This window comes from Lissotriton helveticus, chromosome 10, assembly GCF_964261635.1.
Source record: "Lissotriton helveticus chromosome 10, aLisHel1.1, whole genome shotgun sequence".
Taxonomy (NCBI): domain Eukaryota; kingdom Metazoa; phylum Chordata; class Amphibia; order Caudata; family Salamandridae; genus Lissotriton; species Lissotriton helveticus.
In genome coordinates this window covers 971,371,478-971,388,147 of record NC_136071.1, presented here as the reverse complement: position 1 = coordinate 971,388,147, position 16,670 = coordinate 971,371,478, and the positions used below count along the sequence as shown (strand labels likewise).

Below are 16,670 nucleotides of genomic sequence, written 5' to 3'. Positions count from 1 at the left end.
ACTGTCCCAAAACGTAAACCAGGGGAAAGCCACACTGGTGCAGCTTTCAGCAGCTAAACTCTCACACGCGGAGACGCTGAGAGACTTACGCAAATACAACTTCCGCGCATATGTAACTAGGACACATCGGGAGGGAAATAGAACAGGAGCACTATTGACTTGGTTAACCAAACAAGACACAGCGACACATCCCATCACAGAACTCACAGACAAGAATGGGCATCTCAAACACTCCCAAATCGATATATTACACATATTCCATGACTATTACACAGAAGTCTGCTGCACTCCAACGACGGAAGCACTGCGAGAGCTGACGCAGTGTATGGGCCCATCGCCCATGTCCGAAATCTCCCCAGCGGACAGGAAAGAATTAGATGGAAAGATCACACCCTCCGACATAAAGCATGCAATTGGGTCGTTGGAGAGGAGGAAGGTGCCGGGAATGGACGGCTTCCCACTCGAGTATTATAGCACGTTTGCGGCCCAGTTAGTACCCCAGCAGGCATCTACGTACGAAGATGGACTAATCAGAGGTACACTTCCGGAATCGCTCCGCGAATCGATGCTGGTGACATTCCCGAAACCTCACAGAGACCCCGCACTCCCAGACCGATAACACTCCTAAACACCGACTGCAAGATTCTGGGGAAACTGCTGGCCGATCGCTACAGTCAAATCCTCCCAGCTTTGGTACATACTGACCAATGTGGCTTCGTACCACGACGCAACACCTCATATAACTTGCGTAGGCTGTTTCATAAAAGACCGATTTCCACGAGCGGCATGCTTGATCTTAGATCTAGAAAAAGCGTTTGATGCCCTGACATGGCCCCATCTGTTCGCAGTCCTCCGGAAAATAAACAGCGGCCCTACACTGATGGCATATACGCAGCTCCTGTACAGGGGCCTCACCTCCAGGGTAAGAGTCGGCAAACTTATATCAGCCCCATTCCTGGTGGAGAGAGGAACTAGACAGGGGTGCCCCCTTTCCCCCCTCCTCTTCGCTCTGGCGTTAGAGCCTTTGGCAATAAGATTACGACAGGAGGGGCAAACGTGGAGAATCCCGGTAGCGGATACAATACACTGCGTAACATTATACGCAGATGACCTTCTGATTTATGTTTACAGGCGATCTTACCCCGATATGGGCAGCATTGCAAGAATTTGGGGAGACCTCAGGTCTCAGAGTTATCTGGGAAAAATCGACGATTTTCCCTCTCTGCCCTCATTTGGCGCCTCAGGACATCGTGATAGGCACTCAGACATTGAAGTGGAGCGAAGCAGCCCCTAGATATCTGGGAGTGCGACTTTATCATTCCCCGGAGGAGCTCTACGAGGGTAACCATCGCAAAGCGCTGGCGGGCCTACGATCAGCAGTGGGCTTCTGGAAGACACTACCTCTGGCGCCCATAGGGTGTGTAGCCATAGCAAAAATGATAATGATTCCCAGAATGTTATATTACTTCACGAATCTCCCAGTGGTCGCACCACGATCCTTCTTCCGGGATATAGACGCGCTACTCACAGCACTGATCTGGGGAGATGACCGTCAGAGTAGCACTACGCACGTTATATCTGCCTACGACTTGTGGAGGTTTGGGAGCCCCGTCCTTTGAGTCATATTTCCTCGCGGCGCAACTTCAGTGGTTATCTCACTGGACAGCAGAGAGGCACATAGAAGAAACGATCACTGAGACTGGCAGGCTACCCCTTCCCGCTATCAGGAGAATGTTACTGCCGGGCACCAAGCCGGCCCGCGCACATCCGTTGCAGGTTTCCATAGCCCGCAAATGCATGATGCGAGTGCACCGAATGTCAAAGGGGTGACCGCAGTACTCTCCATTGCTTCCCCGAGTGGGATTACCCCGAAAGAAAGAATATCATACTGCGAGAGCCCTGCAGGTGTGAACCGATCATGATGTGACAGAGGTGGAAGCTCTGTTCCACGAGGGGCAACTGAAGACATATGCTCAGATGGTCGAATGGTATGACCTCCCACAGGGGCAATTTCTAATGCATAGGCAACTCTTAGACAGCGGTCGCCAATGTTGGGACCTACGGGATGGGGAACCCCCGACACATCCAGTGCTACACACACAATACTACGAATGGGAGCAGGTAGACACTTAATAACGTGGCACTACAAGGCAATTCGGGAACTGACTAACGTCTCCCTGGGCGGACTGCGACAGTCATGGGAAAAAGATGTGGGTCGAGCATTCCATGATAAAGGGTGGAACCAGGCCTAGGAATATCCTAAAAAGGTTTCCAGAAATCCACGATTCGAAAACATACAGTTTAATATCCTACACCGCGCGTATCTCATGCCGGATAAACTACACCGTTACTATCCAGATACACGATTCACATGCCCCAGTTCTCAGGCACTAGAGGCGAACTTTAGGCACAAGTTCTGGGATTGCCCCTCCATACAACAGTATTGGGACAGGGTACATCACACGCTTCAAACAACGGTAAACCTTCTGCACATAACCACATGGGAGACATGCGCCCTAGGGGTCTTCCGGAAAAAGAAGTCCGAAAAATTGCAATGGCGATTTGCGTCACTAGGCATCCTCCTGGCGGCAAAAAAACATAGCCATGCACTGGAGAGCCCCTACAGGACTACCGGAGGCAGCTTGGGTAGGGGCGGTAAACAGTTACGGGGCAGTGGAGGAGGAGACCTTGAGAGAGGAAGAAGTAAAAGGTACACGCAAACACTCAATATCTATGGCTGGTCGCAATTATAAATCCAATTAAAAAAAGAGACTGCGGCAGGGGAGACACCGGAGACGAGACAGCCCCTACCCTGCGACCCTTCTCAGCCCCCTAGGTCACAAGCCCCAATACCGGCCGAGTGATACCCAGGCGGGAGGATAGAATAGGATAGGCAGATGATACCATTGAGACTGTTGTCTATCCCCGTGGCCGCTACCCCTCCCCCCCCCCCGAGATACTCACCACTCACCCCTCAGACCAGTAGCCAGCTCAGGCACCACCAGTCACAACCACTCGTCCTCGCCCGCCCCTTGTGCTCCCCTCCCCTCCCTTTCTAGGTGGACGTTTCTTCCCTCGGTTTACAGTTACGTTTCTATCGGTGGTTTGGAAGCCGACTTATACGTAGAGTACCAATGATCAGACACATTGCAGGGGATAGCACAGACAGAGAGGAGGATGCTACACCAGTCCTCACCACCATGTAGCCCAAGGGACCAGACGCAACAGGATATATCATCACATAACGGGACGAACCAGTAATAGATATATGGGCGATGATATGTAACCGTACTTGGAGGATTAGAACCTAAATGGAAATGTTGTTCTGTAACTATTGTTGATGTTCAACAATTGCATAAGAAATGGTTAAACTGTGATCAGTCTGAAGTTCCACATGGGAATCTGTAATGTAAAACCCTAATAAAAAGATTTAAACAGGAAAAAAAAGTATGTACTGTAGTTTAACCCGTCTGTAATGTATTCTTAAAATTAGCAGCAAATTCACGTTCACTCTTTTCTTTTCTTTTTTTACCAAATTTGAATTTGCATTTCCCATACTGCAAACCGTAATTGGACTACATTTCCCTTTGGAGAATTCATTGTCAGTTGAATTAGAAGGTTTGGAAGTAAGGACTTATGTGGTCCTTCAAAATAGAAAACCGAATCAGCAAAATGAAAGTGTCCTCTCTTTAAAATCATTGCTTTGCTATATTGTAAAAAATAAAATAAAAGGGGTAGTACTTCTCGTCTGGCTAAGATGGTATTCTCCTAACAGAAGGTATTCCCCCAACTACAGCACTTAAATTCCAACATTCTGTCTCATAACTTACAAATGGAATACAGAAAATTGACTCCTTAACGACCTGCTCTATGTATCTTATATCAGGCCTCACCTATAATGGTAATTTCCATTTGAATTTACAATAAGTATATAGTTCATGAGTTATAATAAAAGCACCATTAGTATTTACCTTTTTAGAATCGAGTATAAGCTTGGCACGAAGTTCCATTAGCCGTTGATAGTCTTCCTTTACTTGGGCCACAAGAGTCTGCATGTTTGCTTGTATTTCTAGATTACAAAGACATTTAACAAGATGCACATTAATATTATTTTATTTATTTATTTATAAAATGTTATGGGTGTCAGTTTCCTAGATTTTTATTGTCCTGAAATAGGTCAGCTTCAAATATGCAAGAATCATCCCCTATGTACTCGCATCAAAACTCCCTCCAATAATCACATTTGAATGCACATTATGTTGCGTATGGGATAAGCAATATATGCCAAACACAAAAAACTGATGTAATAGGGTGGTCTATCACACACAGTTAACCTGCATCCCTTAGCAGCCTCTCCTCTCAGCACTTTTACAACAGCTCAAGGACTATATATGTCCACTGATATGCAGATGAAGGGTGGTGTCATGAATTCAGAGAACAAAAAAGAATGTACTATAAAGGAGAATGAATGCATGCCCAACTAAAAAGATCCTAGTATGTCATTACATCAAAAGAACATATCAAATGAGATGACACCTGATTTTGAAGTCATTAGTGCCAACGATCATATGTGCAAATATGAGTCTAATAACAATTTCCCATAACAGAAAGTAATTCCTGATGCTTATAAATAGTTACCATGGCACTATCTGGGAACTCTTATTCTAGGAGTCCCTTAGTGCTTCGAGTCCCCAGCAGATGAATCTTAAGCCTTACAGGATGTGTAGCCGAAAAACTTACGTTCCATTATGTCTTGAACACTTTGCATTATACATCAAGTCAAACCCTTAAAACACAATTTACACAACTATTCACATAAAATAATAATCAACATTACATATGTAAATAAATGTAAAGAACATCGACACTTGACACTGTCTCTGGAAAATTGAGGCACATGATTTTACTATTAAAAACATTATTTTGGAGTACTTCTTTTAAAAAGTTTAGTTTTTCTCTTTGAAGAGTAGCCACTGACAAGACGACTAAACATTGTTATTTTTTAATTAACCCGAAATAATACAAAAGGTCAAAGCTGCAAACTAGAATTCTTTTAATGCAACCAGAAAATGAAAACAACATTCACGGTAGTAAAGAGGGGTGAGAATTAGGTGTCAAAAAAGATTATATATATATATATATATATATATATATATATATATATATATATATATATATATATATATATATATATATATATATATATATATATATATATATATATATATATATATATATATATATATATATATATATATATATATATATATATATATATATATATATATATATATATATATATATATATATATATATATATATATATATATATATATATATATATATATATATATATATATATATATATATATATATATATATATATATATATATATATATATATATATATATATATATATATATATATATATATATATATATATATATATATATATATATATATATATATATATATATATATATATATATATATATATATATATATATATATATATATATATATATATATATATATATATATATATATATATATATATATATATATATATATATATATATATATATATATATATATATATATATATATATACATGCTTTTAAGCTCCAAAAGCGCCACTTCCAAATCCACCCAGGACCGGCGAAGCAAGCAAGGTAGGAGACGGACCACTGAAGTTCACAGGTTCTTTATTGCAGTGTCAGCTGGTAAAACAGGAGGGCAATACGCGTTTCGTGCTCCACGAGCCCTTGTTCACATGCCTCACATGCAAAGATCTAGTAAAACTTTTTAGTTTTTATAATGCTCAGTGACTTGCTTAAGCCCCACCTTCAGTATAGTCACATGACTATAGACATAGAAAACATATCATGTTTCCTTAAAATGTTTCATGCGCAAATACGCAAAATAAGTTATATATATATACACTTATTAAAATACCTTAACATGACAGTCATAATTTCATAAATTGAAATTTGTATAAAGTATATCTTGGTGCGAATTTGGAAACAGATAACAGGATAAGTCCATTAGATACTATGTCACAAGGTATATAGTGAAGATATTCAGATATTATGGAGGCAAGCAAGATATAAAGTGCGAATAACAGTGCTACTAGATCAGTGTCTAGCTGTGCGAAAGGCGAAATCACACGTGCTACAGGGAGAAAAAATGTAAAGTGTTAAAAGTGCATGATAAAGTGACCTGTGTATAAAAATGCATCAATGCTTAATCCAACAATTAGGGTAAAATCACAATTTTGTCATTCTGGAAAGCAATATTAAAACATTTCATACAGGTATAAAAGTATTATCATGTTAAAAAGTGATAAGAACACCCCTTGATAAAAAGTGCTAAAAATGTAAAAAGTGGTAAATATATATACCTGTCTGTCTGTTTGTCCTTTATGCATTACTACACCATTCATCCGATCGCCATGAAACTTTGGGCAGTTTCTGAGTACTATCCCGCGAAGGATTCTGGCATAACATTTTTTTAAATATCGGCCCCCCAGGGCCCTCATAATCTTTCAAATACTGATGTACGCACCAGAAGGAAAAACAACAAATTGTGTATCCACAAGCACTCAAATAAATAAATAGAATTAAAACACCATTCATACGATCGCCATGAAACTTTGGGAAGTTGTTGAGTACACTCCCGCAAAGGTTTCTGGCATACATTTATTTTAAATATCGCCCCCCCCAGGGCCCTCATAATCTTTCGAATACTGATGTACGCACAAGACGGAAAAATAAAAAAAAGTGTATCCACAAGCACTCGAATAAAAAAATAGAATTAAAACAGCATCCATCCATTGGCCAGGAAACTTTGGGCAGTTGTTGAGTACACTCCCGCAAAGGTTTCTGGCATAACATTTTTTTAAATATCGGCCCCCCAAGCACTCATAATCTTTCGAATACAGATGTACGCACCAGACAGAAAAACAAAAAATCGTGCATCCACAAGCACTCGAATAAATAAATAGATTTAAAACGACACTTTGAAATGTTTTCCATATTAAAATGAATAAGTTTCAATAAAAATGACACAATGTAAATTGAATGTTATTATTTTTTTTATTTTTATAATACTTTGTATTTGAATTTTACATTTCATGCATTCCATACAAGTAGTTGATGCAGGGGTGTTACAGTTCTATCGATGCAGTCCATATTTCTGCTTGGCGGTGGCGGGGGATATCGTCTGACAGGTGACTCGGTTAAAAGGTGGGGGGGGCGTCCTTCACCACTTTCGCCATAAATGCCCTGTGGAGACACCTAGACTATGCAGAGTTATGTGCACCGAAGTTCTCTGAGGTGTATGACTGTCTCTAGTCCAAAGTCCCTCGTATTGGGCATCTGGAAATGGCCATCCAAATTCTAACTTCAACTCGGGGACTTACAAACGGGTGGGGTTGGGAGCCGGGGAGGGAGGGAGGGGAGGGCATCGGGGTCCCAAAGAAGTGGAGCTAGTGTGACCATGATCCGCGTCTATCCACAGACTTCTGACTCCTTGCTTCATGTCAGATGATATCGAGGAACCAAGAGGGCCGTTTAGGAGGGAGTTGGCAGGACGGGTGGGGGGTGCCCATGGACCGGGAGGAGGCACGCACGCCTGGTGTCGCTCGCGGGCTCTGCGCTGGGTCAATACCTATGGGCTGTGCTTGTTGAAAGCTATGCAGAAGTGTCGCCCAATCTAGTGATATGGGGCATCGGCGTATGCCGCGGGCTTCTTCCTGGCGGATAAGGTCTTCCTCGGCTGCGGCCCATTTCTTTACTCGATTGGGGGACCCTCAGTCCCGTGCCAATGCATAGCTATGCTACGTTTGTCTAACAGTATAGCTAAGAGTGCGAACTTGGTCTCCACTTTCTTTTTTTATTGCGTCTAAAGATACCGAGGGCGCAGGTTTCCCACGTGTGGAGCATTGTGAGGCCGGTGACTGTTTGCAGTGTAGTGTGTACTGTCGTCCAGAAGGTTTGCAGGCCAGGGCAGGACCAAAACATGTGCATGAGTGGGGCGTTCGAGGTCTTACATCGGGGGCATTCAAAATGGGGATGTCGGGTAGAAGCGCTTAAGCCGTGCTGGTGTGAGGTAGGCGCGATGCAATACGTTGAACTGGACATTCTTGAATCGCTGGTTGAGGGACACTTTTTTATGATGTTCTAGGGCCGTCCCCCACTCCCCGTCATGGAGACTACGTCCGAAATCCTCCTCCCATCGGAGGCGCAATCTCGATAATGACACTTGTGTAAGTTCGATGATGGATTTATATATCCATGTGATATGGTGTCTACCCGCTCCCATACGAAGCAGCGTATGTACCACCGGATGAGTGGCCGGTTCCCCGTCCCTGATGTCCCAGGTCCGTCCACAATCTGCTACTAGTTGTCGATGTAGCAGAAATCAACCGGGTGGGAGCCCTCTCTCCTTGGTCAGGGCCGTGAACGAGGCTAGCTGACCATCGGTAAACAGGGCCTCCGTGTCTGTAAGTTGGTGCTCGGTCCAAACCCGAAGGTCCCTCTTAGTGTAAAACCCCGATCCCCTCGGGAGCCCTGCTAGAGGTAACAAAGGGGAATACACCGGCGACCCCCTGGACATGCGATGGATCCGCATCTCACAGGACCTAGCCACTTTCACCAACAGTGGATGTGCTGGGTCGGGCTTTGTGCCTGGGAGTAGCATTCGGGTTAGTTCTGGGACCGCCAGTTGCCCGCCTTGAGACATCGTTTCTCCCAGGTTACGTTGTGCGGTCCACCGCAACAGCCATTGTAGCTGTGCCGCCAATAAGTAGGCTTAAAATGAGGGAGCGCCCATACCTCTCCTGACGCGAGGTAGCTGCAGAGTCGAGAGGGCCACGCGACAGCGGCCCCGCCCGCAGATCAGGGACACCAGCAATGAGTTCAGCTCCTGAAAGAAGGACCGGGGGGGGACCACAGGAACATTTGCGAAGAAATAGAGGAGTCTAGGCATCATGATCATTTTCGATAATGCAACCCTACCTATGGGGGCCAGTGGCAAAGTCCTCCAGAAACCGATTTGGCCTTTAAGGCCTCGGAGGGCACGGTAATGATTACCCTCCAAGAGGTCCCGGGGCTCGTGATAGAGTCTGATCCCCAAATATCTTAGGGAATCCCCCGTCCAGGCCAGTGAGGCCTCTCCTAGGCGGATTTCCCTGTGTGGAGTATTCGGGTGTAGGGGGTAGAATACTCTACTACACACAGCCATCCAGCTGTGTCCTTTATAGTCATGACCACTCGAGCTGTTAAGGTACGAATCACTGAACAAAGCAGTAACATCAGGTGCAAAAGAATTAACACTAAGATGTGTGCCCATTACACTATGGTAGGGCATACACCTGATGACTTAAGATGGACCATACTGGAGGCTCATCCATAGATAAGACAGGAAACGCTCTTTAGGAGTGAAAGTGGATTTTCAGATTGTCCACACATAGGATTGGATTGAACGATGATATACCATGGGGTGAACTTAATAAAGAAATAACACCATAACCTCGCCCACCTGTGTCCTATACTGCAAAATATTTGGTTGATGTTCCACACTGTACCCTATCAACGGAGAACATTGCCCACAACACATAAGGGGTTTTGTTTTGTTGCTAGTAACCCAAATATCTATTACTTATCCCAACACATGAACCAACCCCATTGAAATCAATGTTCTTAGCATACTCTATGCACCCTTTTTCCACATCCCAACCTGTTTCAGTTTGAAATGAATTTTGTATGTTATTGAGCCATTACATAACCCTGGTAAACTACTAAACACTTTCGCCCACACTTACAACAGGACGATACATGAGTTGAGTCCTGAAAAAGTACCAACTCATTGCATCGTTATTTGAATGTTACTGTATTTTTAAGAGGTTGGACATAGCATATTCAATACTCCTTGATGTCGTTGGATTAACAAGGCAGCACTAATACGTTGGGCTTTCGAAGTACCTATTAGAATTTTAGCTTATTCCGACATGTAACAATCCAGACTAACCAGAGGGCCCGCCTGCTTTCCCTAAGATGGCCGCCAAGGGACCGGCACTAGTCTTTGAAAATAATCAACAGGAAGTCCAGGAAAGTCAATTTCCCAGCCCCTAACAGACCAGCACTGTCACAGAACCCACAACCGGGGTAGGTGCCGAGGTGCACATTACACCGCTAACGAGTGAGTATTGACCCACCGAGAGACTGCCCACAAGATATAGGGTAATGCGCACGATCACTGTTAACCCTCGCAGCATACCATTAAAGCTTAGGTCGCGAGTGAGCGGTTCGCTCTGTTTGGTTTCTGACAAAAAGGGTGAGTGAATCTTACATTAGCATTGAGATGTGGATACTTGTGAGGAGATGTTAACAAACGGCACACAGACTCTGTTTTGTGAGCATATATCTGTGTACACAAGGGTAACTAGCTTTGGTTCCGTATTGAACCCGATTGGGGACACTTGCAGTTTCACGGCAGGGGCACCATTCATGACTATTAATAAGATTGGCTGTGATTTTACAACAGAGCACCCAAGACCATATGATTACTGTCACCTGTGGCATCATACTAAATAATACATAGTCCATGGTTGTATCCTTAGGTGTTGCACACAGCAGTGGTGCTAGATGTGTATTTCTCATCCATTTTTAAACCAACTGTCACCATGAATTGCAAAATGGGGCATGAAAGTAATTATGTGATTATGTTTAAATCCAATATGCAATACAGAATTTGGGTCCTACTGTGGCCAGAATCAAAATAAGATTTTTTAAAAATGACATGTCTTGTCTGTTACTCTTGTCTTCAGTATGCAAAACAAGGTAGAATCAAGCTTTGTGATGTATGGTGTGACTGATTACTGGAATTACCATTACACATCAATGGATTAGTCACGCAGTCCAAGAGAGAGAGTCTTGCACATGCATGAACGCCAGATGGCTACTCTGCAGATCTCTTCTGCGGGAATGTTATTTAACAAAGTAATAGTTGCAGCTTAGAGTGATAATCTGGTCTACCAGATAAGGTCTAGCTATCCTTCTGATAAAATAGGTTGATGCAAGAAACTATTCTTCTTGAGATGGATCGTTTTGACAGGGATAAACCCATTTGTTTAGACCAGTGGTTTACAAAGAAACGTTTAGATGTTGTATACACAATGTAGAGTGTAAGGCGTGGTCCATCTGTCAGAAAGGAAGGGTTTAAAAAGAGCCTGTCAAAGACATGGACTGGGTATGTCTTCATAACTACCATATCCTCATGGAACACTGTTAGGGATTAAAGGGAGCATAAGACTTAAATCTTATTAACCCTGCATGATGTAGTGATAGCTACAAAAAGCAGCTTTCTGAACAGATGTAGTAAAGACATTTTATGGATGGTATCTATGGGAGGGCCCATAGGTTTTGGGAGGACTACATTTATGTTTCAGGGAAGAGATCATAATATTGGGAAATGCCTTTTTAATACCAACAAGGAAGTGCTTGATCACAGGAACTGTGATGAACACATTTGTAAAAAATATTTGAAAAAGGTATACATATATTTTACTTTCTTTTTTATCTTTATTGTAATGGAACTTAGTTATCATTGTGCAAATATTGCATGGTCCACTAAAAGGTTTCTGTTGTGATCCATACGAAGGAGCAACTAACATACACCTCCTCCTAGCCTCTGAAATCTAGCAAAAACCCACACAGTGATCTACAGAATAAATCTTCTACTATAATCTAAGATTTATCAAGTGACAATACAGCAACATACAGAAAAAAACAACAGTTCTCCCCTTTTTTTTAAGCCATATGTTGCACTTGGTCCTTACTGCAGGGTCAACTCAGATCTCTGCCTTCCTTTGCTTAACCTGTTTTTGTTGGTACTTTTTCCCTGGTAACCAGTGCTAAAGTGCTTATGCGAGGCAATTGCGGACCACTTTCCAGAGAAAATCAAAAATATCTATTCCACTTTTGTTGTTCAACGTTTGTTGAATGTTTCCATTTGAGTCCTTCTAATTGGTACAAGTCTACACTTTAACACAGGGCTGATGACACTGAGTTGTTGGTGTAGGTGTCCCTATCGATTGTTTTAGATAGAGTTTGCATGTAATGTGGCTGGTTGCCCTTTCAGTGCCAACCGCTATGCGAGTTAATGTGCTATATATAAATGCTCTAAGTATCCCTGTATGACATTATATATATTTTTTTCAGATTGTATTTTTTGTAGCTCAAAATTTATATGTACTGATGATGACCTGTTGAGTTTCAAAGGTAGAAACGCTGTCAACGATTCTCTGGATAATTGGGATCAAGCATTCTTTGCATCACGTTCTCGTCATATTACAGACAATTTCTGTTGTATTGTCTTTTCCATTTTTTGCCACTGTTTTTTGTTTTCATTGTTTATATTGTGTATGTTTTGTATGTGTAACAATGTGAGCACAAATTGTTTGCATATGTATATATGGTTGTATGTTACAAACAAGCTTTTTTAATAGAAAAAACTATTTTCCCACCTTCAAGTAGTTTTTTGTAGGTACCTTTTCTTTTGTTTAATTATTTTTTCTCTTAATTGTTTATATTGTTTCGATTGAACTGGATCCCGGACCATTGTGGCTGTATTATTGTTTAATGCCCAAGGTTCTAGGTGGTAAGCCTGCCCCTGTTGTGTACAAGCCCTTTATTCCAATGTGAGCATCTATAGTTTCATTCCCATGCAGCATCATTACCACTACTGCCGTGCAAGGCTTCAGAATCATTAAATCTGGGGGCTAGTTTGCAAGTATTAACATCTATGAAGTATAGAAGGATAAAGAGGCAATTCTTCTACCTTCAGGTTGACAGCCCTGACCGTCATACCACTAGAATTACACAACTCACCTAAAAAATGGGAATACTTTTAGTTCCTGTGCACCAGCCACGTAAAGTTCCATTTGCACCAACGTTTCCTTCCCTTCAGCTCCCACTTGTAAATAGGTCTTCTACTTTTGTCCATAGGTAACTCTCTGGAAATAGTACAGCTGAATCTGGGTCAGGCAGTGCGGTCTGACTTAGCTCACCCTGTTCTTTCAGTGAGATCACACCATTACATAGTGATCAGCACTGCATGTGCAGTGACAGCTCAGGTTGGGAGTTAGGCTATGAGCTGTGTCCAGACTGTAGCACAGTCGGAGCCTGCTAGGCATGTACTGAACACAGATAATTTCTTGGCTATGCCACAATACTCTGCCATGTTTTAACATAGGCACACACGGAGAAGTGTTGCATCAATGTCATTTGTTTTTTTCAGGTCAGTGGTTTCTCAAACACAGCCATATTCCTTCCTCTCATCGCCTGCTGCATGTTTTATTGGTGGTAACTGGAGTAGCTTGCTCAATTATCACGGAAAAGCCCTTCAGTTGTAGTAACTCTGACAGGAGTACATATTGGACACATCTGCCATGTTTAACATCTCACAATGTCCTGATAAAGGACAGGAATGTTTTTTACTTCTTAACAGACGAGGGCTGATGTAATAATGTGGCCAAATACAATGAGTGTTCTTTCTTCTACACACTTGCTGTGGTCACAATTCTTCTGAATGCACCCAATGCAGAATGTCTAGGAAATGTTGGTAGATAAATGCTGAAGGGGGTAGCCATAAAGAGCAAATCCACCATGTTCAACAATAGATGGTATGCAGGATCTTGTGAAGGTGATTCGGTCTGCACTGCAGCCTCCTGTGTTCTTGTTCCAATAGTGAAAGTCAGTAAACCATCATTGTTAGACACTTCAAAGTTATCAAGATCATTCTCGTTTTGAAGTATGTCAGCTTGATGATGACTGATAAAGTTAGGGGTGTCACAGGACGTACATTGGGGCACTTCCCTGACCAGTCATTCAAAAGGACAAAACTTTTTTTGTTTGGTTGGTTATCAATACCTGGGGAAATTCTTCGTTTGAAAATCAGCGTATTTGTTGAGTCACACTCACAGAAGGTATTCTCAGCACTGCATTATTTTGGACCCATTTGTAGCTTTCGTGAAATGTCCTACTGAGTCAATATGCCCAATCAGTTGACCTGGAGAGATTTACAGTTTTGCATAGAGACATTACAAATAATCTGTACTTTGAACAAAACTTTGGATCTTGTGCCACCCTGTTTGTTTAGGTAGTACATATTGTTTGTATTGTTCACCTGAACCAGCAGAAAGTTTGTCTTGAAGGACAAGTTACTTACCTTCGGTAACTCCTTATCTGGTAGAGAAATGATCTAGCCACAGATTCCTTAGCTTTCAATTACCCAGGCGTCAGACTGGATCCAGAAGGGCCGGTAGGTGGCATCGGTCAGCTCCACATGACGTCGGCAGTGTCATTTGTGATGTTGTAACATCCGCGTCACCTATATAGGCACCACCTTGGCTTGCTGATATCATTTACTTTCCACGACTTTCCAAGCCAGAAACATGGAGCCATGAAGTGCACTGACATTGGTCTGTTTTGAGCAACTAGGGCCCTGAAAGGAATCAGCCCTGATCCTAAAAACCTGTCCACAGAGCAGGAAGGATGGGTCGGTAAGAAATCTGCAGCTAAATCATGTCTCCACCAGATAAGGAGTTACCGAAGGTAGGTAACTTGCCCATCCAATAGAGACATCTAGCTGCAGATTGCCTTCCTTTGAATAGATACTCAAGCAATACCAGCCCTGGCGGAGGGACTGTGGATAGGTTAGACCAGAAGTCCTGCAGGATAGAGCAACCAAAAAGGCCATCCCTGCAGACTTAGAAAAACAAGCAAACACACACAAGCCCTGGTCATATGAACGTCTAACTTGTATCGAATAACACAATTCCTGGCAAACAAAATTCAATCCAATCCAGTGAATGTTATTATCTTCTTTTACTTCACAATTCAAGTCAACAGTATAGACATCCAAAACACTGCAGCCGACACCGTTTTCTATCCACCCCAGACTTTTTAAAGGACAAAGAGATCCTGTTGGAAATGGCCCTTTTTGCAGGGTTCTCCCCAAACGTTTTGCTTCTTCCTCCTATTTTTTCCTGACCTATTTTTGTTGGTTTTAGGACTTTGGGCACTTTACCACTGCTAATCAGTGCTAAAGTGCATATGCTCTCTATGTAAATTGTGTTATGGATTGGTGTTTCCATGATTAGATATTTGATTTCTTTGTTAGTCCCTAGCAAAGTGCACTGAGTGTAGAGCACAGTCAAGCGCACACAACCTGAGTTAGTTCATAGGTAGGGTCTCGTAACATTCAAGTAGAAGGATAAGATCAAACTCCAATGTTGTTGTTTCAATTGTTTTTAATTCATCCGGTGTGAGTATTTGTTCCTCAAAAAAACCAGCCGACACGTGTTTCGTCAATAACGGGGTAGACCCATGACTCTTCAGGGCTGTTGAAGTTAGGCTGCAGGCAGTATCGTCGGACCGGTGATAATTCCAACCGGGTCCTAGTCGGGTATAAACATTAAACGCCGCGAGAAGGTGGTGCTTCTGGGCGTCTGAGAGGCGTGTTCGGGGTGAGATGTTCCGCCGCTGGATACGCGGTCAGACAAAGGAGGGAAGCCTATCCGCTTACCCTGGGTTTTTGGGCTTGTTGCCGTGATGTGGCGGAGCACTGTGGTCTGTAGGTTCTACAAGTGTGTAAAGTGCACTGAGTGTGCCAGGGTTTGTACATCAATTTCTAGTAGTGGGCCTGCAGCACGGATTGTGCCACCTACGTGATAGCCCTGAAAAGGTAACTCAGACCTGCCATTGCAGAGTCTGCACACAGTTTGTAACTGCCATGTCGACTTGGCCAGTGCACACACTTGCCAGTCCCTAACCTTCCCTTTGCTTACATGTCAGGCACCCCTAAGGTAGGTCCAAGGTAACCCTGTGGACAGGGTGCAGTCTATGAGAAAGGAAGGACATGCCTTAGCGTGTGTGGCATGTCCTGATAGAGAATTACAGCCAATTTCGTTTTCCACTATTGCAAGGCTACCTGTTCAACATAGGTCAAAATGGGGAGTTTGTTTATAACATCTTATAAACATAACTGGCCCGGGGAATTAGGTAGGAAAATAAAGTTTAGTATGCCTGAACTCAGAATCTAAAGATGCATCTTTTAGTGAAGGTGATTTTTACATTCTGTGTTTGAAAACTCCACTTTTAGAAAGTAGGTATTTTCTTGCTCAGTCATCCTGTGTGCCTCTGCTGGAATGTGGATTGCCTGTCTGAGTTTTGGAAGACAGAAGGCTGGGGAGCAGGAGTGGCTCCAGATAGTCTAGGTGGGTCAGGAAAGGGCTGAATAGGCTTTGGCTGCAGTTGGGGAAGGAAGAGATTTCCTGGCACCTCAAAGGGCCTGGTCTGCCTCTGACAATGCTGTCTCCACCTCCTGCCAGAAGTCACACCAGAGAAGGCAGAACTTGTTCTGCCTGGACACAGACACTCTCTGTCTAAGAGATCAAAGGATTTTGGGATATACATAGTGGGGCCCAGACCCCTGAACTTTAATACTCTTTTGGACCAAGAAGACTACCAAGAAGAAGAGCCGGAGAAGCTGTGAGGAGGAACTACCACTTTGCTGTGTGCTTTGCTGTGTTGGCCTGCAATGGCTGCTTCTGTCTTGGGCAGTGAAAGGACTGGACTGAACTTTCTGCAATCTACTTTGTGAGTTT

General features: G+C 42.8%; 1 protein-coding gene across 1 annotated transcript in view; it reads right to left on the bottom strand.

The window, feature by feature from the left end:
- Positions 1 to 16,670, bottom strand: part of LOC144784158 (A-kinase anchor protein 9-like) — a 574,985-nt gene that overhangs the window by 112,668 nt on the left and 445,647 nt on the right. The window contains exon 11 of the mRNA XM_078662830.1: positions 3,972 to 4,069. Within this exon, the coding sequence (XP_078518956.1) occupies positions 3,972 to 4,069 (98 nt within the window). The remainder of the gene's footprint in view (positions 1 to 3,971; positions 4,070 to 16,670) is intronic.